Source organism: Macrobrachium nipponense, chromosome 38 (genome assembly GCF_015104395.2).
Source record: "Macrobrachium nipponense isolate FS-2020 chromosome 38, ASM1510439v2, whole genome shotgun sequence".
Lineage (NCBI taxonomy): Eukaryota > Metazoa > Arthropoda > Malacostraca > Decapoda > Palaemonidae > Macrobrachium > Macrobrachium nipponense.
In genome coordinates this window covers 1,923,868-1,949,133 of record NC_061098.1, presented here as the reverse complement: position 1 = coordinate 1,949,133, position 25,266 = coordinate 1,923,868, and the positions used below count along the sequence as shown (strand labels likewise).

The 25,266-nt window shown below is 35.3% G+C and overlaps 1 protein-coding gene across 1 annotated transcript; it reads left to right on the top strand.

Moving 5' to 3' along the window:
* Positions 1–1,652: 1,652 nt before the first annotated feature.
* On the top strand, positions 1,653–25,089 carry LOC135209493 (uncharacterized). Its single transcript, XM_064242148.1, has 13 exons — positions 1,653–1,734; positions 14,708–14,803; positions 15,269–15,399; positions 17,436–17,619; positions 17,755–17,823; positions 17,994–18,130; positions 19,018–19,081; positions 19,311–19,363; positions 20,069–20,191; positions 20,635–20,761; positions 21,360–21,629; positions 21,963–22,135; positions 23,832–25,089. Exons 1-13 carry the CDS (start codon positions 1,653–1,655, stop codon positions 24,042–24,044), a joined length of 1,722 nt encoding a protein of 573 aa, XP_064098218.1. The 3' UTR covers positions 24,045–25,089.
* Positions 25,090–25,266: the final 177 nt, after the last annotated feature.

Below are 25,266 nucleotides of genomic sequence, written 5' to 3'. Positions count from 1 at the left end.
AATGTTTTGCAAGTTACATTATTTTTCTGGCACCCTTCGTATAAATTCCAAGACAACCACTCAATCATTTTAAAACTGACATATTCTCCAATTGTTAAATTAAATCTGCGATATCCTTCTTGTAGTAAACCAAGACTTTACATATCCCATGTTTTCTCAATAGTATTACAATAATGCTGGAACTATAAGTTATTTAAAATCATGACAATACAATCGCACCAAATGGCGTGAGCATGAAGCTAACTTTAACAGCAGGTAAGATTCATACCAAAATAATATTTGTTGAACAATAACAGAATTGGAGAAAGCGCGTTTCTGTTATTGGAGAAAGCTCGTTAAGGCAGAATCATGCGGTTTCTTCGGATTATTCCATCGACCAAGTTTGGAATTTCTGAAAAAATGAGAAACAAGTTTATTACATCACGCAAACTTAAGGATTTCTTTGCTTATGATAATACAATGAGACAATAATTAGTTGGAAGCATATGGATTATATACAATGTACTAACTATAAATATGGCTAATACAAACTAATATGTATACTTAAGTTTATTGTTCAATGGTCTATACTCTGTTTTTTTTTCATCTGTCCATCCGCCTGTGGTGTTTTTGTATGGTAACACTGCATCCCGGGCTATAGATAGTTACATTCAGCTTACATTCAACGATTATAATAATATCCTATTTCGAATATTATCGGTGTAATTCGCATACAGTAAATTATTAAAACACTTTTCAGTTGCAAATGTACACCCAGATATCCTTTTATTTACCTAAAACTCACACATAGCGTAACTATCTACAGCCCGGGACGCATTGTTACCATACAAAAACACCACAGGCGGATGGACAGATGGAAAAAAAACAGAGTATAGTTCTCAGCAAAATGGAAAATTGAATAGCATTTCATGGTGGCTTACAACTCACGCTCCAGGTTACTCCTACCTAAACACTCTGGTTTGTAATAATTACAAACCAACTGACTAATTAGTATGGGTTTTTTTCTGACATCACAACTATACACTGTAATGTTCCTTACTAGACAGAATAGGGTCAGGAGATATGTATGAGAAGTGCATACATATCAATAAGTAGGAAAAAAAAAAACTATGTAAATGCACATACCTCATCAATTAGGAGTAATTGGCCGCACAATATTGTTGCATAAAACACAAAACTCCAAGGTGTGTTCCTATGACTGGGATGTGTTCAATCGTCCCCAACGCCCAGGGACCTGAAAACGAAATTAATTATTGATACAGCTGGAATATGAAATTTAGGCCAAAGACCATGCACTGGGGCCTTTGAGGTCATTCAGCATTGAGAAGAAATTGAGAGTAAAGACGTTTGAAAGGTGTAAAAAGAGGAAAACCTTGCATCTGCACTATGAAACCTAACCCACAGCAGTGGGATCAGACAGTAGTATTTGGAGGCAGAGACTCTCAACCATTAAAACCTAAAATGTCTATCCTAACCCTTATTGTTTTCTCAGTTCAGCATGTTTCAGGAGTGCAAAAGTAGGAGCAGAAAGCTTGCTAACTATAATGGATAGGTTACATGTGCTGGCTGTACAGTAGGTTACATGTTTAAACCAAGGATAACACATAACGAAGTAATATGGAAAGATTTTTGTACTAGATATAACCTTAAGAATGCAGTTCCTAGCTGCTGTTGTACATTTCAACATGACACTTCAAGTACAACTTACCTATTACACCCTCAATGTTCACACCTGTAAATATGAATGATATATAAAACATCAATGATCACAACAAAAATTATTTATCTATCACTAAAAAATCATGTAAATATTGCTGCACTGTTATCAACCCTTTGTTTTACAGTGGAGTAATGAGATTTTTCTAAGATTATCAAACCGAAATAAAAACAAAACTTACAGAGTTCAATGACCGATTCTTGTTTTATTGTGATGATCAAACAGCATTCCATCTGGCATGAATTTTCCTATTTTTGGCTGCTGAAGTGGGAGCCCACTCACTTTACAACGAAATAATTTTGATGCAAACTGAAGTCCTTTTAATACATCTTAAGGACAATCTGATACAACTCATGTCATCTCAATTTAAGCAACTCAAAACTAAAATATAATTTCTCCAAATATTTACAATACATTTTTTCCACTAAAATTGTTGCATTTGCATTACGTACAACTTTTTATTCCTTACAACTTGAATATAGTTAGCATACTTCAAATATCATGTATATTCTACAACTTTAACTTAACTTAGTACATAATGGTAATACATAATGGTAATTTTGTTATATTTTCTTATGACTCAAATTATTAACCAGTAGAGTACAACCAAACTCTTACCCTAACTGGTTGATGTTGCAATTCTAAACTTCTATGGCTATAAGCAATAATCTTATTGATCCACCAGTTTCATTCACATAAAAAAAGTCCAAGTTTTACAAATAGTTTCTAAATTAAAACTTTATTGCTTACTTCAGTCCGATGTCACTTTGTCAATTTACCAGTAATCATCTTAAAACCATTCAACTGTAATAATATACCATCTAATACACTTTTCCTTATTGAGGGACATCCCTTAGTTCTCTCTTAACAGATTGGGTTTGGTGGTTTACTAAATAATCTTCTAAACTTAGCATTCTGAAAGCATGTAGAAATGTTTTAATTATACACAGTGCTTTAACAGTCTACGCTATCATGTGTTTTTCTTTTGTTTTTTGTGAGATGGTAACTTTGGAAAACACCGATTGAATAAAAGACCTGGGGTTGCATTGAAATGTCTTTAAAGATGTATTGAAACGTAAGTCTTGAAGCCACATCTTGTCTGTAAAAAATATTTAACTATATCAATTATTAGAAAAAAGTTTGATACATATACAACTAAAGTGAAACTGTACCACCTAGGTAACTATTAGTCATGGAGTAGAAATTATGACTTTCCTATGTTTCAGCATTCGTTTTTAATATTTCTGACATTCATTTTGAGATAATGAGATTAGGTCTAAACATTACCTCTATGGACATATTGCCATTTAAAGAACTATGCTATGAAAAACACCTAACCTTCGCTTTCACCTAACATATAATTACTTTTCGCAAATAAATATAAGAAAGGGATTGAAAATAAATCTGTGTAAAGTTTTCCATATCTATATTGGTCTACTTATGAAGGGTTTACAGTCTCTGTAATATTTACTAAATCCTGTTCAGTTGCTACTTTTGTCATAAACAATTTCCATGATAACCTGCTAGTATTGTATAATTTATAATTAGCTTTTGTCACAAAATTAAATTAGCGGTTTGGTTGAAACAAATCACCCTTAAAATGAGTAAGTATACTAGAGATAAAGTCATAATAACACTAAATAGTTAAGCCATAGGCACAATGAAGGACAATCAAATTTCACAATACAACAAGGCGCAATAAATAAACTATGAAATACAGCAAGCCTCCGTGATTGGAAAAAAAATAATGATCAACATTTATGTATACCTAGTTCTGTTATGTAACATCCTCTCGATCCCAGTCTGCTTGATAATCGTAGCCCAAAAACAGGTGGACCACAAAGAAACGGAGGGTTCTCTTTGTAGCAACTGCTCGAAAATGACCGTATGACACGCATGTAGGGGTTGAAAAACGGCGACCAACACCCCAACCAGCTCACCCGCTCCATCCCCACCACCGCCACCAACACACAAAATCACCCAGTGAGGCGTAGACTAACAGAACGCGCTCTTTTTTTTTTTTTACCGGAGCTTGGCGGGAGAATATGTGGCGTTGTTTTGAGGGCGATCCTGACGCTGACGTATTGCTTCCTCCTCCTCTCGCGAAGAGTATAATCTATGGTTGTGGTGTCATTTTGTTAACTTGGCTGCGAAAAAGGGATAATAGACATGGATTAAAATAGACATTTTGAAGTAACATAAAGTAAAGTTAAACTAAATAATGAGTAAAGTAAACAATTAGGGGAACAAAAAACTTAGCACCTCATAAACAGTGTAGTGTGCCCGCAACTGTTTGTGGAGTGAGCGATTAGGAACCAGAACCAGGAACCTTGTGTAAATGTTGTTTTCAGTATTGGTTCTCAAAGATAATGCATATTAAATTATATTGTTTTTGTAATTTTTTCTTACATATGATGTCTTGTGTATCAATTGCTGAATAGGATTATTGCTGTAACTGGAGAGAGAGAGAGAGAGAGAGAGAGAGAGAGAGAGAGAGAGAGAGAGAGAGAGAGAGAGAGAGATTCGGAAAAAGCAAATTTTCTGTCAATTGTATATTTTACGATCCATTTTTCCCGACTATCACCGGAAATAGACGGAAATCTGTACAATATACAAGTGAGACAGAAAGCTGACGGGATATGGATATTCTTTACTGTAAACGGTTGAGAGAACCATTGTAATTCTGTATAATACGTAGAAATAACGAATATAATCGTGTTTTGGTGAAATTTGCCATATACACGCACTCAAAACAATGGACGCTCTTGTTTATTGATTTTTTTGATATAATATTGATGAAACCAAAAACGACATTTATTTAATATATATGTTGCAATCAAAACACTGAGTAGCCTCTTGTTTTTGCGAAGTTCCTGAACTACAATATACTTGAGATAGATTGAGTTAGTGATCCTTGTTTTCACTAAAATTTCTGAACTTCAGGTAACCTTAAACAATAACAGTAAGCTCAGACTGCTAAGACTTGTGACTGAAGTCTGAAAACAAGGTGACCTACTACGCATGAGCCCATTGGTAACGGTACCAAGATTAAAACCAAAGGTTTTTTACCTATGTATGGGTTCATAAAACGTAACAAGATAAAAACAAAAGTGGAAACCAAACTACGGGTTATGGGGTTTTCATTAAAAAAAATTACGGTACAAGGGATCAAAACCCAAAAATGTGGGACCAAAAAAACTTTACGTTAATGGGTTCATAAAATTACGGTTACCAAGATAAACAAAATGACCAAACTAGTATGGGTTCATTAAAAATTTTAACGGTAAAACAAAAGGGATAAACAAAAGGGTTGGGGGGGACCAAAAAACTACGTATGGGTCATAAATACGGTACAAGATAAACAAAGTGACCTACTACGTATGGGTCATTGGTATGGTGCAAGATGTATGGGTCTGTATGAGGTGAGAGCAGCAACTGGGCATGACATTTTTACGATATTCATCTTTCATTTTTATCCCATTTATCATTTCACCATACCCTGCACCCCTTTAGGTCAAAACAAGACCATTACTCTGGCCCCAAGATACCCAAAGGCCAATTTCTGGAGGATTTCGTAAGAGTTACGTAGCAAAGACCATTTTGGTTAATCGTGACGGGCACGATCCATTAAAATAAATGGATCCTGGCGTGAAAATAAAGATGATACATAACACTTTCCAGAGCAAATGATAAAGCGCCTCAGTGGCGTGGTTGGTATGTTATTTCCTTTCCACCTCGGTGTTCGCGGGTTCGATTCTCGGCCATTCCATTGAGGAGTGAGAGATGTGTATTTCTGGTGATAGAAGTTCACTCTCGACGTGATTCGGAAGTCACGTAAAGCCGTTGGTCCCGTTGCTGAATAACCACTGGTTCCATGCAACGTAAAATCACCAAACAAACAAACAGAAGAAATGATACGTGTTGGTATTCTCTGTATAAAATGACAAGCAAATTACGATATGGATCAGGAGGACAGGTGCTCAACTTGATCCTAATTTAGACTTTTGTTCGCCTTTGCAGAGCAACTGCGAAAGCACGGCTATAATTTTGCAGAGCAACTTCCTGGTAAAAGATGGGCTGTTATTGATTGGCACATAAAAGCGGACAACGGAGAGAGAGAGAGAGAGAGAGAGAGAGAGAGAGAGAGAGAGAGGAGAGAGGGAGAGATAAGAGCACTAACTGAATTTGAGACAGATAGACAGAGAGTGAGTGAGTCACAAAGAGTTACAAGGATTAGGATGTCTCAAAGACTTATTAGTCCATCCGAGGAGACATCATGTGCTCACTTATCTCTATGACTAGGTTTTACGAGAGAGAGAGAGAGAGAGAGAGAGAGAGAGAGAGAGAGAGAGAGAGAGAGAGAGAGAGAGAACTGACGTTCTTTCTTGGACGGAAAATACGTTTATACATAACAAGTGACTGGTTATACAATACGCAGGCATATTTCTTGTAATACACTTATCAATTCTCGTATCTAAATATAAAAAATAAATATAACAAAATTCTACCTTTTAGCGCCATGCAAGATAAAGTATGTAAATTGAAAACTTAACATCTATAGGCACTATTTTGTCCCGAGACGAAATGAAGAAATTAAATTGAATATAAACACCATTAAACTTTCTATTCGACGCCGTTGATTTTTTATTCGCTATTTCCAAATACATTTCATTTAATTTTTTTTCGAGAAGCAGTTATTATATAATAAGAGAAACATGACAAAAATATACAACTAGAATTTGTAGTGAATTAAATCACTACTTAGAAATAACTGAAAAGTCATTTTCTAAAAAGTGCATCTTTTAGTGGAATATATAGAAGACTGCATTTACCTTCAAATTATATTTGAATAGCTCTATTGATTATTTTATATGTAAGGCTGTCTTTGCTTTAAAATTTTATAATCACTGTTGCCAACTTCTGTAGTGAGACTTACTATTTTTCAATAAATACTATACTTTTGATTATACACACAAATTAGAGACAATAAAAATGGTCTATTTTATTTCATAAGTGGTTGATTTATATACAGTTAATTCTGTCTTCACTAACATTAGTTCTATTAAAACCTTGTTTATAATTTCAACTTATTCTAGTAGGTACTATTCCTTTACCGAACTCTAAAATATGATTTTTTTTTTTTTTTTTTTTTTGCTTCTTAATACTGTCTCCCAGTTAACGCTAAATCACAGTTCCTTCTCTCTTTCTTCAAATAATATAGAATATAACCAAACCTATCGCAACACTCATAAACTCTATTAACGTTAACAGTGTATTTCTACCGTCCGAAATGGCGGTAACATCATGGAAAACCACAGCGTAGCCCAATGGCGCTATAGCGGTTTCAGACGCAGCGGAAATATCCATCTTATTAGGCATTCTGTTTGCAAAAAACGCCTCCGAATTGCAGTCATTACATTCGGTGACCAGGAACGCGTTCGGGTTATCAGTCATGTTTAAAAAGGGCAATGGTATTATCAAAATATCGTACACCAGCGATTTTTTTTTATGTGGATTCATTTTTGTCCTGTTCTGCATTGGAATACGTTTTATTTTCTCTCAGATAGAACCTCAGATTGTCCAGTTTTAACTATTTATAAGTCTACAGGTGTCGTGTGTGTAGGCCTATGTATATACATTTTTTCAAATAACATATGCATACGGACAAGCCTCATCAACTTAATCAAAAGACACATGGTTACATTAGTCATACACTTGCACATTAGACCTACAATCAAACAGTATTGGTGTATACCTAAAGCTTTAGTCATATTAACAGTATTCCCCAACCAGGAGTCATTGTGTCCCGAACTTACCCCAACGGATGAGAATAATAGGTGCAGTTCAGGCACTCCGCCCTACGACGGACAGGAAGTAAAGGAGAGAGAGAGAGAGAGAGAGAGAGAGAGAGAGAGAGAGAGATAGCCTCCGCCCTATGACCAACGAAAGCGTTTTGATCTCTATAATGTATTCACGTTCGTTGCATCCAGATGCGTTCGTTTTGACACGGATGACACGAACAGTCATGGATGAATTATGGGTGCATGGAATGAGATTAGTCTTATGTGAGTTATATGCAAACTGCATTTCCCGGCGTCGAAGACGTTGTACCTAGGCCTATTCTAACCCCAGCAGAATTAAGGTTCCCATGGCTAGTGGTTTGCGCAATCTCGTTACTCCTCTTAGTTACCTATTCGTACATCTATATATCTATCTAATTATCTATTTATTTTTATTAATACAATGATAAATGTTCGCATTACCTATTTCTTAAGCTATTGTCCAGATGCGTCGCAATCATTAATATAAAATTCAATAAAACAATAACACATAGGTCTAAAAATGTTTTCCCTCATGCACGGTCATTACTTTCCATCGATACTCCAATTTGGCGAGAGCTTTAAGTGCTATGGGTGTGTACATCAGTTTGTGCGTGCGTGCGCGCGCCTGCGTTTGTACGTGTGTTTCTGTCGTAGGTTATATATAGGGCGGGGTCCGTTTTGTTTTTGTCATATCAGTGTTAGTTCTGTCAGTGTCAGCGTCAACTACGATTTACTTTTGATTACAAATAATCGGAGCCTCTTGATTCCGGTAAGTTTAATGAATTTTAAGTACGTATGGATATGAATGTATGTTTTGACAGAGAAAATATAGCCTTTTTTTATTTGAGAATGAAGCTTTAGCAAACATATTAGGGGTCAGATTGTATTATACTCAAGGATGCTGGACATGTTGGAAGACCTATAGACCTACTTAGACGAGAGCCAAGATAACTGAGGTTGAAGGAAAGTGGAAATTTTGTGGAGGATAAAGCACAGGAAAGACGTGAGTGGTAAAATCTCACAGAGGCCCTTTGTCTCACACTGCACTGGAGGCGATGATGATAATTATTGTTGCATTTCTTGAGCAAAAATAAATTTAAAAACATTATTTCTGATGTACTTTATCGTGAAATGTTCTCCTGGATACCATCTCATCTAATACAATAGCACAATTCGCTACAACAACGCTCCGTGGTGAGGAGGCACGAATCTAGAACAGGGTTGCGAATTGGTGTTCATTTCGTTTCGAACACGGCCAATTTAATTGGCATAAGGCGGAATATCTGCCGAGAAAACGTGACAACTACTCATTCTGACAATCTCTTGGTCTAACTGTTACCCATTCCCACTCCCATAAGTCCTCCAAGTAAGCTGGAATTGTCTGTAAAGCTTACAAGAGCTTATGTGACCAAAAGCGTTTGGCTTTGTTTAGTAATCTCTGGAGTATAAGATCTTTAGTCTTTATTTACTGCTTACATAATGGAGTTAATTATTTTCGTTACTAAATCTGAGGAACGTAAGTACATTTGCCACATGTATAGAATAGCTGTGTTATCGAGATACTATATATATATATATATATATATATATATATATATATATATATATATATATATATATTAAGAAATCAAGAAATCACAAAGTACACAAAAAGTAAGCACGTGATTTGTTTATTAGCTGAAGCCACAGGGAATTTTTCCTGTGGCTTCAGCTAAGATATATATATATATATATATTATTATATATATATATATATATATATATTATATATATAGTGATACAGGGCACAGGGAACTACTCCAAAGCGACATAATCAGAGGAAGACGGACGAAAACCACACAATCACTTGGTGTCTTTTTTATTACTTTTTGCCCGACGTTTCCGTAATTCTTTACAGGACTTACATCTTCTGGGCTTGCACATAAGAAAAGATAAAAACATAAAAAAGTTAAAAGTATAGTCTAAAAGTTCATTTAAAATACATTAGAGTAAAAATAAAATAGATAAAAATAAAAACACAGCCAACCTAGAGGTGAGACAGCAAGGAACTAAATGGAAGGAAACCACCACTCCAATATCAGGAATCATGCAAAACAATGCAAAACCTATATTGACAACAAAGATTTCAGTGTAATCGGTCATACTACCAAACCACAAGTGTTAACAATCCTTGAGTCGTTGTTTATAAAACAACTCGTACCATCGTTGAACACCCATACATCTGCGAGTCAATTGTATTTAGCATAAGTTCGTACTGTGTGGTTTCCTTCCATTTAGTTCCTTGCTGTCTCACCTCTAGGTTGGTTGTGCTTTTATTTTTATCTATTTCATTTTTACTCTAATGTATTTTAAATGAACTTTTAGACTATAATTTTAACTTTTTTATGTTTTTATCTTTTCTTATGTGCAGCCCAGAAGATGTAAGTCTGTAAATAATTACGAAACGTCGGCAAAATAATAAAAAAAAGACAACCTAGTGATGTGTGGTTTTCGTCCGTCTTCCTCTGATTATATATATATATATATATATATATATATATATATATATATATTATATATATATATAGTATCTCGATAACACAGCTATTCTATACATGTGGCAAATGTACTTATGTTAGATCCGGTTATATATATATATATATATATATATATATATATATATATATATATATATATATATATATATATATATATCTAATAAAAGGAGCCCATAAAAACACCAAAATGTAGAGAGAAAAGTACTATATTTCAGAGACTGCTGTCTCTCTCTTCAGGTATATGAATGAGAAAAGTTTACAGAAAAGGTGGTATTTTATACCAAGAGATTCGTCCACAAGTAAGCCAATTTAGGTCACCCCCGCTGAATAATCTTCCTTTAATCTTCTTAAGCGTTGGTTGAATGAACACTGCGTCGATGATGTCCGATGTCCAATTCCCTTTTGAGATGTTCATTACCTGCTTCTCTTTTATTAAGGCCGATTCCATCATTTGACTCTTGTACCGGCAGTTGCTGCTATAAATTACACGTGACATATTCCAGTTTATTCTATGGTTATGTTCATTTATATGGTTGAAAATAGCCGAGTTCTGTTGTCCATACCTAACTGACCGTTTGTGTTGTATTAATCTCTGGGGAAGTGATTTACCTGTAAATCCGATGTAAGATTGGTCACAGTCCTGGCATGGGATCTCATATACCCCAGAGTCTTTGGGCGATGTCTTTTGTTGGACGTTAATCAGGGATTTGGCTAAGGTATTTGGGTAGGTAAATGCAAAAGGGTTGGATTTCCCAAGGGTGTGAGTTACTCTCTTAATCGTCTCCAGGTGGGGAATTTTATTTTATTGTTGGGTGTGTCTCTGGTCTTGTCTTTAGGGGGTCGGTAGAAAATTACGTTTGCTTTTTGAATTGCTTTCTCAATTATATGGTCAGGATACTTTAAAGATGAAAGTTGCTTGCGAATTAGTTCAAATTCTTTTTCCAGGAAATCTGGGGAACAAATTCGTAAGGCTCTTAAAAATAGGTTGCTAGCTACACCTATCTTCGTGCTACGCAGAGTGATATATGGAACTCAATCTAATCTTCGCCTCCTCACTACGGACCACGTATACAGGTATCCGATTTCATTCTGTTCCGACATTGCTGCCTATAATAGCGTGACTCATTCCAACAGACTTTTACGCAAGTTAAATAACCTAATAGATAATAGCGCATGGAATAATCTTGAACAACAAGACAAAGTTTTTAAACTTATCCAACACCCCCCTTACTGTAAATCAACATTTAGTTAAATTTAGGCTTATCCTTTGCCCTTATGCCAGACCGCAAAAACAACCTAGACTTCATAGTGGCTTTGATAAATTCATATCTGACAAAAACTACAGCCGTGAAGAGATATGTTTAAAAGGAGTGTTACTAAATGCTTTAACTGACCTTCATAAGAAATATCCTGTTCCCCGCAGATTCATGATAGCCATCCACTCGCTAAAAAGTTAGATGTTATAATAAGTAGATCCGACAAAGACGGCAAAAATTGTAATAATGGACAAAAAAGACTTACTACCTCGACAAAAAAAATCAACCAGCTCCTTAGCGACACAAATACTTACGAAAAACTGACGAAGAATCCCCTCCAGAACGTTCCCACAGAATTTTTTCGGAAAGTAAGATTAATTGGCCAAGACAAAAAGAGAGTATTGAACTATTAGAGAAATTTAAAGTAATTAATCCTAAATTACCCTACTTTTATGGTCTTCCAAAACTCACAAAGACAATCTTCCATTCAGACCCATCGTTTCATGCGCCGGAGCTTTCAATTACAAAATTTCTAAATGGTTAGCTGGCCTCCTTTCTCCTTTTTTAGGCATTTTTCTCCCAGCCACATCAAACATTCGGAAGACTTTTGTCACAAAATTCAGAGAAGACATTATTACCACTTCACAACATAAAACTTTTAAGCCTGGACGTAGACTCCCTATTCACAAAAGTACCAGTACAGGACGTTCTTCAGTTTTTAAGGGAAAAATTATTATCCCCCTATTCAGATCATTTCCCTTTGGCACTTGACAAAATAATAAAGTTAGTTGAATTATGTGCATCTAATAACGTATTTCATTCGGGGAATCATTCTACAAGCAAAAAGGGTTTCGGGTGTAGTATGGGTAGTCCTTTAAGTCCTATTTTAGCCAATCTGTACATGGAATACTTTGAAACTACAGTAATAAATGCAATAAAACCCAAAAACATGCGTGGATGAGATACGTGGATGACATACTAACATTTTGGGATAATAAGTGGGGTAATTTTAATGAATTCCTCTCAAAATTAAACGCATTAGTGCCCAGCATCAAATTTAAAGTTGAATGGGAAACAGACAACAAAATTCCTTTTCTGGATGTTTTAATAATCAGAGACACGACAGAATACAAATTTACCACATAAGAAAACCAACGTTTTTTTCTCCACTTCATATATTCACTACTTTAGCTATCATGACAATAATATCAAAGATAGGTGTAGCTAGCAACCTATTTTAAGAGCCTTACGAATTTGTTCCCCAGATTTCCTGGAAAAAGAATTGAACTAATTCGCAAGCAACTTTCATCTTTAAAGTATCCTGACCATATAATTGAGAAAGCAATTCAAAAAGCAAAACGTAATTTTCTACCGACCCCTAAAGACAAGACCAGAGACACACCCAACAATAAAATAAAAATTCCCCACCTGGAGACGATTAAGAGAGTAACTCACACCCTTGGGAAATCCAACCCTTTTGCATTTACCTACCCAAATACCTTAGCCAAATCCCTGATTAACGTCCAACAAAAGACATCGCCCAAAGACTCTGGGGTATATGAGATCCCATGCCAGGACTGTGACCAATCTTACATCGGATTTACAGGTAAATCACTTCCCCAGAGATTAATACAACACAAACGGTCAGTTAGGTATGGACAACAGAACTCGGCTATTTTCAACCATATAAATGAACATAACCATAGAATAAACTGGAATATGTCACGTGTAATTTATAGCAGCAACTGCCGGTACAAGAGTCAAATGATGGAATCGGCCTTAATAAAAGAGAAGCAGGTAATGAACATCTCAAAAGGGAATTGGACATCGGACATCGTCGACGCAGTGTTCATTCAACCAACGCTTAAGAAGATTAAAGGAAGATTATCAGCGGGGGTGACCTAAATTGGCTTACTTGTGGACGAATCTCTTGGTATAAATACCACCTTTTCTGTAAACTTTTCTCATTCATATACCTGAAGAGAGAGACAGCAGTCTCTGAAATATAGTAATTTTCTCTCTACATTTTGGTGTTTTTATGGGCTCCTTTTATTAGATGGAATTCTGTTGTTACAGAACATTTTTACCAGTCATATATATATATATATATATATATATATATATATATATATATATATATATATATATATATATATATATATATATATATATGTTATTTTTCCTGGCAATACATCGACACTGTTCAAGAGCGAATGTTAAAAGGAACTAGACCAATAGGGTATCTATATGGTAAATATTGGTACGGCGTAACAACTCGCCATGGCACTTGCATAACAATAGGTCATAAAATTAAATCAACTTGCCCATACAATCCGGTTTCCTGTGTCCCACTGACATATCAACATTGTTTGAGGGCGGAAATCAGGTTTCAAAATCTGGAATGCGGACATTTTTTTTTTTTTTTGTTAAAAAAAATTGCACTCGCGCACCAGTTACCAAAATCTTGTCTATACACACAAACTTGTATAATTGGAGACTACTACCGCGCCATTCTGGTTCGGTAACTACTAGGCTAATTTACGTGTAAAATGGGCGCCGTGATTATTACCACTTCCTTGGGATGGATATAAAAAGTAATTAGAATATAGTAAATATCATAAGCACGAAAAAGACATAGACGTAAACAAAAACATAAACAAAAGGTAGAAAAAGTTTCGGTTCAACGACGGGGGAAACCAGACGGTGTTAGTAGTCTTTCGGTTCACCCAAAAACCACCGAAATATCTTCTTATTTTACTTTCATTGAAGGATTATGAAGCACATTTAGTATATAATTACTTGAAAATCTTTTTCCTCAATTGTATATACCTTAAAAACTCTTTCATTACCCATATGAGCTCCTAAAGTCATACTGACGTTGTAAGATTGCGGTAGCCGAGAAGTCACTGTAAAATATAGTAGTTTCCCATGAATTTCTTTCCTACAAAGAAAACTACTAGAATTTTATGGAAAACTATTATAAATATTGAGAGACCCAGTTTGACTCACGAAATTTGACATGTAGTAAAATGAAATAGAAGATTACACCCAATATCTTTGAAAAATTGCCAAAATGCTTTAACTTAGAATTGAATCTCTTTATACGTACAAGAGATGTATAAAAATCTTATTGGATTGTTTTCTTTCACAAATTAGTAGTTTACTCTCGAATGACTGTTCAAAATTCTGATTGTTGGTCAACAATCTTATCGAATACTCCATGTCTACTCATTCTTAGCATTTTAAAATTAATGTGACTAAATCATGAAGAAATAAACCGCATTAATCATAAATACTTTATCTATGCACTTTTATTCTCACTAATATATTAATTTGATCATTCACCGTTTTTATAAGTGACATTTTCTCCAACAGGTGGGATAATGTTCACCTGGAGAATTTTGGTCTTGGTGGCAGCATACCTGACCTTAATTGCTGCCCATCCCCACAATCATCGCAATTACCACACAGGTGAGCTTCAGAAATGCCTTCAGGTGGGATTGTTTCAAGAACTTTAGCTTTATCCTCGTGGCAGAGAGCGACCTCAGTTTTCTTTCAAGAAACGCCGAGTTTAGACTTCGAGTTTGAACAATTACTTGCATTTCAGTTTTGTAAACTACAGAGGTACTTTCTAAAACTAAGCTGAAATACAGAAGGCATTTCACAGACAAAACAATGAAACTGTGCGTGTAAAGTTTAAAGTTACTGAAGACTCTAAGGGCCTAATTCCTCTGAGCTGAATTTAAGAAGGTATTTCATAGATGAACACTGAAACTGTTTCCTGTAAAGATTGCAGTCACTGAAGACTCTAGGTGCCCAATTTCTCTGAGGTGAATTTAAGAAGGTAATTCATAGATGAACACTGAAACTATTTCCTGTCAAGTTCACAGTCGCTGAAGACACAAGACTAGGCCTAATTTTTTTTCTTCTTCGCAGGAGAATGCATGGAAATGAGGACATCTGCCAGAGCTGGACGTACCCAGTGGATCAGTCATCCTTTTAAGTGTATGAAGGATATTAAACTTCCCAGAGAGGAACGCCAGGCTAAGCAGATTTGTGGACGCAAGGTTATTTGTTCAAACAATCTTCTACTTGCTTCGGAATATAGAAATCTTAACCTCTTTCTCTTGATTCCTGATGTTGATGAACTTTTCTCTCGTTTTCTTTTATTAAAAGACTGGTCTACCGTATCTATAAAAGATTAAATATGACTTTTTTCGCGTCTCCTTTTATTAATAGACTATTCTTACTTGTCTCTTGAAGTCCTCAGGCAAAATTTTGGAGCAAAATATTCGTCTCCCTTTTTTTTCAAATGTAAAGTCTTACTATTTTATTATTGTAAATTTTGTATTATTACAAATAATTCATTATACACTTTAATTTCTGTCCCTTCTTTTGGTCTTCCAAGAACTATTTATAAAAAAGATTTCCATATTGATAGAATTTTGACGATGAAATCATGACTTTTCCAAGTATTCACATACATGGGCCACTTATAATACCAAGAGTCTAGCGTCCTCGTCTTCTGTTAAAGATGCTCTTCGGCGCTACTTATCTAGATATTTTGTATAATTACCAAATGATGAATGTTCTGTTCAGATAAATTATTTTTCCCTACAAGATGGAAATGATATTCAGCCTCTAGTACATACCAGTGTTACAGGTATTCTTTTGGTAATTTGCAGATATATATATATATATTCAATATATATTATATATATGATATATATATAATATATAATATATATATATAATCATATATATATATATATACACACACACACACAACATCACACAAACACACACACATATATATATAATAATATAAATATAATAAATATATATATATATATATATATATTATATATATATATATATATATACAATATTTATATATATATTACATATATATTATATATTATTATATATATATATATATATAATATATAAATAAATACATATATATATATATATATATATATATATATATATATATATATATATATATATATAATATTTTTTTTTTTTTTTTTTTTTTTTTTTTTTTCAGGCTCATGACTATATGCTGAGTTTTTTCAAGGGAGACAAGATTGACAATTTGAAGAACAAAAACTTGGAAGGTGAGTATAAAATCAAACAACTTGTTAAAAAAAAAAAAAAACTGAAAGAAAGGAGAGAGAGAGAGAGAGAGAGAAAGGACTCATCCACAACTCATACATTACGTAGATCCTCAAATTTACATTCACAATCACATTTACACAAATGCACTCGTCAGAATTTTTATATGTAATTTATACAAACACGTATTCTAGAAGCACTAGAGCCATATGAGAATAAGTCATCTTCAAATGACTTAAAAATTTAATTTTTGCTACAGTTCAAATAGTTTCAATATGTTTTAAAATGTACGAAAGACTCCTGCGAACGACGCAGTGAATATGAATGGAGGTACAGCAAATGGAATGAAAGAGGTTGCAGCTAAGGGAACGAAGGGATGCTGCTCAGATCCTCAAGTAATGCCGACAGTACACCACGTAAGGTGCACTGACGGCACTACCCCATTAAAGGGGTACGGTACGCTATGATAGATTATACTTTAATGCTGCGTCTTATGACTTAACAGAAATCCCGAATTCAAGATGATCTTGCTAATGAAACTGAATCGTTTGGTTGAATATAGCATGTAGGCCAAAGACCAAGCACTGGGCCCTATGAGGTCATTCAGCGCTGAAACAGAAATTGACAGTTAAAGGTTTGGAAGGTGTAACAGGACAACCTCGCAGTTGCACTGTGCATCAAGTGTTAGGAGAGGGTGGAAAGTAAGATGGAAGAAAGTGAATATGAAAGGAGTTACAGTAAAGGGAACGAAAGGGGTTGCAGTTAGGGGCTGGAGGCACGCTGCAAAGAACCTCAAGTAATGCCTGCCTACAGTGCGCTTTGTGAGGTCCACTGACGGCACTAACCCCTCTATGGGGGAAACTGAATCTTCAAATCCATCGTTTATGTTTGAGTGTCTAATGAATCTGGCTGATAGACGACTTAGCGAAATCATAGAATTTGAATTTGCTTTGTGTTATAATCTACATAAATGCCTCTCCTTTAGAAAAGTATTCAAGCTGAGCTACTATTTCATTTTTGCTATAATTCAGAAGTGAAGACGAAGAGACACGAATTCTTCGCAAGGTGCATGGTCGATCGGCTTGACCTTGGAGCCCCAGACGGGTCACTGGATGCAGGGAAGGTCATCCAGAACAGCCTGAAGATGGATTCGTCTGATGTCTCAGTGAGTGTGACTTTTTTTTCCCTATAGCCCCTCTTTCTTGAAGTGGCGGGTTCATATTGGTTTATCACCTGGAAATTATAGTTTGTCTTTTTTTTTTTCTTTGCTTGATAAATGAAGTGGTTTTTTCCTATTATTTCAGGCGTTGATGAAGATGCAGACGATCATCAATATTTGTGCAACAAACAGCACCGGAGAGAATGCAACGGAGGTGAGAGAGAGAGAGAGAGAGAGAGAGAGAAATGAACATTCGGATACTGTCATTGCTATGTAACAATTTTGAAGTCTGACCGTCAACAAAAACAACATCCTTTTAGTAAACCTGCACATAATTTATTAACATAATGATAATGAATCTTTTCGCCATCTTTCCCCCAAAAGCAATTCCTTCTCCTGAGGAGCTGCGTACGACAGCTGGTGCAAGAACATTGCACACTGCACCACCAACTGCTGAGATCTACTTGGAGAGAGGAAGAGACGCGTCAGTTGCTTGTGCTAACGTCAGCACTGATCACCAGGTAGACCGCTATCTTTAGCATTCCTAAGAGGCAGATATCAGTGTTTTCTAGTTTTCTAGGTCTGAAGCAAATCTTTGTTGATGTTATAATATGGAGAAGTTATTTTTTTCGTTAATTTCAAGATACAACACCCGGCTCAAGTGTGATCATTACTATTTTTTTTATTAGTCTTAAAATGTAGTTTGTTTTTTAATCTGAATATCTATTTATTTTTCTATTTTACATGTGTTTGTCAGTCACTTATATTTCAGAAGTCTCCCTTATCGGATACTATATATGAAACCATTTCCCAATTTTATTACGTTCAAAAACTTAATTATACACAAATCGTTACCAGAAATAATGTATAACACTTTTCGTAAACTGATTAGTAATTTATTGATTATTTTTAGTGTATCTTGAGTTTCTTGATAATTTTAAACGTACTTACTAGAGTCATTATTCAATACAATATCAATCATCAGTGTTCCAATAATATTTCTATCGTCATTCTTCCAATGACATTTCAATAGTCATTATTCCAATAATATATTAATCGTCATAGTTATGATAATATTTTAATCGTCATTGTTCCAATAATATATCAATCTTCATTGTTATGATAATATTTCAATCTTCATTGTTCCAATAATATATCAATCGTCATTGTTATGATAATATTTCAATCGTCATTGTTCCAATAATATTTCTATCGTCACTGCTCCAATAATAATTCTATCGTCAATGTTCCAATAATATTTCAATCGTCATTGTTCCAATTATATTTCTATCGTCACTGTCCCAATACTATTTCAATCGTTAAGGTTCCAATAATATTTCAATCGTTAAGGTTCCAATAATATTTCAATCGTTAAGGTTCCAATAATATTTCAGTCTCGTCTTTCCAGAATCTGCTGCTTGAGGAGCTTTTCGATACTTGTATGTCTGAGCATGCAGTCAAGTCAGCATCAGGTAACTAAAAGGAAATCTTTTGTGTCAGAGAGAGAGGAGAGAGAGAGAGAGAGAGAGAGAGAGAGAGAGAGATTTGTAATCAACATTTGCAGGTTCATGACACGTACTATACGTATTAACACCTTCTTGAAAGATAAATGCATCACAATCAGGTTGATTGTCCTCTCTTTCTCTCTCTCGTTTAAAATAAATTGGCTTTTAAAAATTAACTTAATTTTCTGTTCGCCAGGCACAAAGGAGCTCTCTGTTCTTGCAAGTTCAAACAAGGGTCGCTTTGCACAGGTAAGCCACTTAACAAAGGAAATGTTCATTCAAGACTGCCAGCTCACAGTAGATAACTATAGTAGTAGTAGTAGTAGTAGTAGTAGTAGTAGATATATTTAGAAAATAGTCTACTGAAGAAGGGGGAAGCTACATAAATAAAGGAAACTTCCTTTGAAAAAATGATGTTTGCAACTTAGAATTGACCTAATATGCCATAAGCGGTAACAGTCTCAAAGAGGTTAGATAAACAACCAGGAATTATCTTAGTTTTCCGACATCTAATCCATTTTAATCCGTATAGAAAAAGGGAGATTACCTAGGGTCATAACCAACCTTAGCAAAACCTGAATGTTCCCTTGGATTTGGTTTTAGGAACAATCTCTTTGCAGTCAAGAAAAATTAGTTGAATTCAAGATATTACAAAAGGTATTTGTTGAATTCAGAATGAACTTGTAACTGTATAAAGTCAAGAAACGTAAGAATAATTTGCATGATAAAAAAAATTACATTTTGTAGAGTTAGCTGAAGTAAGGTATGGTTCTTGGAGCAACAGCAGAAAATTTTCAAGAATTATACCAAAAATTACTGTGGGTGACCCTTCCCAGAAGAAAATTTATAGATTTAACGTCCACAATAAATCCTTCGATAAAGTCAGCTACTGATACCAATGACCTCGAAATTAAAACAAAACTATTAAATGTTAATTATGATCTCATTTTCCAGACGATGATCTCGTCCAAGATCTGCGTGGCAGAGAAGATGAACTGGTTCTCTCAAGAGACAGGCTTCAATGGCCAGTTGTACAGAGACTTCGTGTCCAACTTCACCTGGGAGTTCGCCCCTGAAGTGAGTATGGTTCATCTCAGAGTTCTGACGTAGGAGAAGAAAAAAAAAGTCACAACAGAGAGTTACAATAGACAAACGAATGAACTGGAACATGCTGGAACATGAACCATAGCAGGAAGGGTACCCTCACTGCAAAATTGAACAAATTGGGGCTCTGTACAAATCTCATAGAATAACGTTTATGTATGAAGCTTACAGAAAATATGTGTTGCTTATAAAAAAGTTGATATAATAAACCTTTATAAAGCAATAAAAGACGTAACTTTTGATAAATATATATCAATTCTTGTAAGCACTATTTCTTCTATATACAGGTTAATCAATGAACACTACTGTTCCCATATTTCCAGTGCTTCCCTTTGTGTATCATATAAGACCACACACCACTGTGAAATGTTTTGTACTCTACTAAATCAATTTATTTCCTTTTCCTATCACTTCAGGGAAGGAAGGAGGTCTTAGGAGCAATGGAAGAGTGTGACACAGAGCTGGAAGGCAGCGCCTACAACCAGGTTCACCAATGGGAATCCTGCCTTGCTCCTAGGGTGGTGGAGATCTGTGGGTTCAACAGTAAGTTCAGAACCAGAAGTCTTTTGAAAGAGTTAGTTTTTGGTCCTAAAAATTTTCAGAATTGGTTTCAAAACTTAACCTCATTCTAATGACGGATAAAGTGAGTTTTAGAATTCAATGCAGGTGCGCGGTTAGTAGCCTACAAAAATGAGACTTGTCAAGAAACCCTTTTAGAAGACTGGCATCATTTACAGTTTTAAAGTGTTTTGGACGAAACCGGTCGAGAATAATGTACTTTCTGTGTTCGTCTATATTAGCAGGGGCTTCAGTGAAACAGGCAAAATGCATACATTTGCAATGTATGCGGTATATAGGCCTAATCTTATAGGCGTACTTTAACCCGCATTCGTCTGTATTAACAGGGGCACATGGTTAAAATGGATGCAAAATGTATACATTTGCAGTGTATACAATACATAAGCCTATACCCTAACCCGTGATCTCGTCATACGATTAACCTGACCTCTGACCGTCCTTTGTCTTTGTTTCTTTCCAGAGGCTTTTGGTTCAGTACATTCGCAATATGCGTTCACAGATCTATAGGCCTAGTCTAACCCTTGACCTAACCCGTGACCTCTCTTTTGCCATTTCCTTCCAGACAACATCACGAAGTTCTTCTTCCCGTTCATCAACGCCGACATCCAGAAGGCGGCTCTGGAATACATAGAGGATCTAACCGATGATGAGGATGATGACGACCAAGAAGAAGAAGACCTGGACGACTACGAGGACGACTTCACCTACGACGACGAATACGACTCCCAGGTGGATAACAATGATGATACTGAGGATGATAATGAGGATGATTATGACAATGATTACAATAAGACCTACGAAGAAGATGATGGTGAAGCCGAGACTGTTGATGGTGAGATACAACCTAGTGCCAGTTTAGAGAGAGAGAGAGAGAGAGAGAGAGAGAGAAGAGAGAGAGAGAGAGAGAGAGAAAGTCAATGAAAAAGAGAGAGGGTGTGGGATGGAGAAACAGAGCCGAGAGAGAGAGAGAGAGAGGGTGAAAGAGAGAGAGGAGGACAGATAGACAAACAGACAGAGAGAGACAGAGAAAAGAGAGACAGAAATTCAATGAAACAGAGAGATAGTGTGGGATGGAGAAACAGAGTCGAAAGAGAGAGAGAGAGAGAGAGAGAGAGAGAGAGAGAGAGAGAGAGACTCATATTTCCTCATTCTCCTTCTCCCCAAGACGGCCTCCTCGAGATGAACCTAAAGCCCGCGAAGACGGAAACGGAAAAAGACGCCATGTTGGTCGATGGTGAGGACGACGACGACGCCGCCGAAGACTTGACGGAAATTGAGGAATTGAAGGATAAGGAGTCGGTCGAGGATGACGCCGAGGAATTTATGGCTCATTTGAAGGTAATAATAATAATATGTTTTGTTAAAGATGATGGCAGCATCAGTGGAATTGATTTTATATATGGTCTTTTCAATTCTTCTTATTATTCTCTTCTCATCAGGGCTGATATTTGCTAATAGCTGGCCGATGTTCATATCTCGGTTAAAGAAATGTCTTCTAAAATTACTAATTTATTGATTTAATGATATGATAACAAAAGTGGCGTATGGTAACCGTAGGGTTAACAAATCTTAGTCTGGACGTTGTCTAAGGGCGTAACGGAATTCCAACGTTTCCAACCGTATCTTCGGTTCATTTTCAAGGAAGGGTGAGCTTGAACTGATCGGAATGGGTTGTTGTTTAAGATTAAGATTAAGCTGGCCTTGTGCCAGCACGGGAATGGGGTCGTTCGGCGGTATTTATTGTGTCCCGGTTGTTCTGTCTGGTGAGAGCCGAGTTCTCATTGGCTGAACAGGGGATCAAGTCCCTGAGTCAAGCCGTCTTCCAGAGGTCGATGCCCACACTGATCTTCGCGTGCGGACGCTGGAGACTGGAAGGGTAGAATTAGGAAGGTCATTGCCCGTAGATGGGGGCACCTGATTGGTCCGTTCTATCGGCTCTGGTGTGCTGGCGGGCGGCGCCCTACGCGCCACGGTCGGCAGGCGCGAAGTCTCTTGAGTGGTGTTGAGGCTGGGTCTCTCCTTCCCGATGTGTAGGGCCTCCAAGAGGCGGAGGCGACGGTGGTCTGCTGCCTTATCGATAATTCCAATATTAGGAATTATGTCCTTTCGAGTTATCCTGTTATTGTGGGCGTTTTCAGCATGATTCTGGATGGCGCCTTCCTGAGCGTGGCAGGATATCCTCTTGGAAAATCGCATCGTTGTCATACCAATGTAGGCGCCGGGGCATTCCCGGACAGGGCATTTGTATTGGTAGACAACGTTAGTTTTCTTGAGAGGGTCCTGCACCACGGGGGCTGGATTGCTTTTCATAATCAGGCCACTGGTCTTCTTGCTTTTGTAGTAATTGACCAATTTAGAATACATTTCTTTAACCAAGATATGAACATCGGCCAGCTATTAGCAAATATCAGCCCTGATGAGAAGAGAATAATAATAAGAATTGAAAAGACCATATATAAAATCAATTCCACTGATGCTGCCATACTCTTTAACAAAACATAATAATAATAATAATAATAATAATAATAATAATAATAATAATAATAATAATAATAATAATAATAATAATAATAATAATAATGATGATGAAAAAAGTTTAATAGTATAATAAACTTAAAAATAATAATGCAAAAGTATTAATAATCATAATAATAATATTGAAAAAAAGTTTAATAGCATTGAAAACCCTAATAATAATAATGCAAAACTAATAATAATAATAATAATAATAATAATAATAATAATAATAATAATAATAATAATAATAACAAAGAAGGGCATTTATTATTATCAATTATTATTATTCATAAAGATTTTGAATATTTAAAAAGCACAAAAATATTCGTAAGTCAAAATCTCTCTCTCTCTCTCTCTTTATATATATATATATATATATATATATCTATATATATATATATATATATATATATAGTATATATATATATATATATTATATATATATACACGAGTATATATATTTAAATTAAATTACTATATTTATCTCAATATATTTATTGAAATTATCTATTCCCAGAAGAAACAAGTCAATTCCCCAGACCCCAAACAAGCGAGCACCGAGCAGAGCACAAAACTCCCATCAACAGCAGAAGTCTCTGAAACAGAAGACCTCGTCACCACGGAGGCCTCGGAATCGCCAGCGCCGTCGGCCTCCTCGACACAGGCGCCGCCAGAGGGTGGCAATGACTTCGAGGGAGAGATGTCTGTTGAGGAGACTGTTAGTCCTTAGGTCTGTTAGCACAGACAAGGGTCTTTGGTGTAAAGAAAAAAAAAAATAAATAAAAAAATAACGGCGACCCACATTAGGGATTAAGCCGAGATGACTAAAAGTTAGAAATATATTGAAAATTTATTTGGTTTATAATTGGGAGTTTAAAACAGCGACCCTGACTAGTGATTGGGCTAAGAAGAAGACTGAAAGTTAAGAGAGCAGAAAATTTATTGAAAATTTATTTGGTTCATAACTGGGAGTTTTAAAACAGCGACCCCCGACTAGTGATTGGGCTAAGAAGACTAAAAGTTATTTGGTTTAAAATAGAGGTTTGAAACAGCGACCCTGACCAGAGCTTAAGCTGAGAAGATTAAAAGTTAAATAAAAAACATATATCGAAAATTTATCTGGTTTAAAATCGATAATTAAAAACAGCGACCCCACCAAGGGATTAAGCTGACAAGCAGGGGATGTAAAATTGATATAGATTAATTCAGAGAACATAAATGTAAAATTCCAATAATGAAAACTTATTGGTTTTAAATCGGCAAATGTAAATTTGCCTCATTGAGTTAAAAACAGCTACCCCGACTAAGGAATGAGCTAAGGGGGGAAAATATGACGTGAACTCAATGTAGATTAATTCAAGGATTAAATTTTGTTAAAATTAAAAATGAACATCACTTTAAATTTGTGAATCTAATATTTATATAATGATTCACTGTAAGTATAAAGAACGTAATTTAGTACCAAATCAATTATGAAATATAAGAAAATAAATGAGAGATTTTATACTAATTTAGAGAACAGATAAAAAATACGAAATATAAAAAAAATAAATTAGGGATTTTATACTCATTCAAAGAACATATAAAATAATAAAAATATTTTCTTGTATATTATAATATTCATCAGACGATTCTGTATAGAAATGGTAAAAAAAAAAATCAAAGTAACTTTTTCAAATGTTCTATTTTTCGATTGCGTCATTATCACAGCAAAATCACTATTTTTTTTAAATTTCCTTTTTTTAAAACTAAGTCATTATCAGAGGAAAGTCATATAATCCAATTTGTCCACTATTTTTACGAATTACGGAGTTCATTTTCCAGAAAAAAAGTTCCCCAACTATTTTTTTTTCCAATTTTTCACTATTTTAAACGAATTTACGTCATTATCACAGAAAATTCACAATTTTTAAAAATATTTCTCTATTTTTCAATTACTAATTCATTACCAC

Excerpts from the sequence above, each read along its gene's own strand:
- LOC135209493 (XM_064242148.1), top strand. The coding sequence starts at position 1,653 with ATGCAGTTCCTAGCTGCTGTTGTACATTTCAACATGACACTTCAAGTA. Across the intron at positions 1,735-14,707 it reads CACCCTCAATGTTCACACCT|GTGGGATAATGTTCACCTGG; the intron begins GTAAATATGAAT and ends TTTCTCCAACAG. Across the intron at positions 17,620-17,754 it reads TTCGTCTGATGTCTCAGTGA|GCGTTGATGAAGATGCAGAC; the intron begins GTGTGACTTTTT and ends CTATTATTTCAG.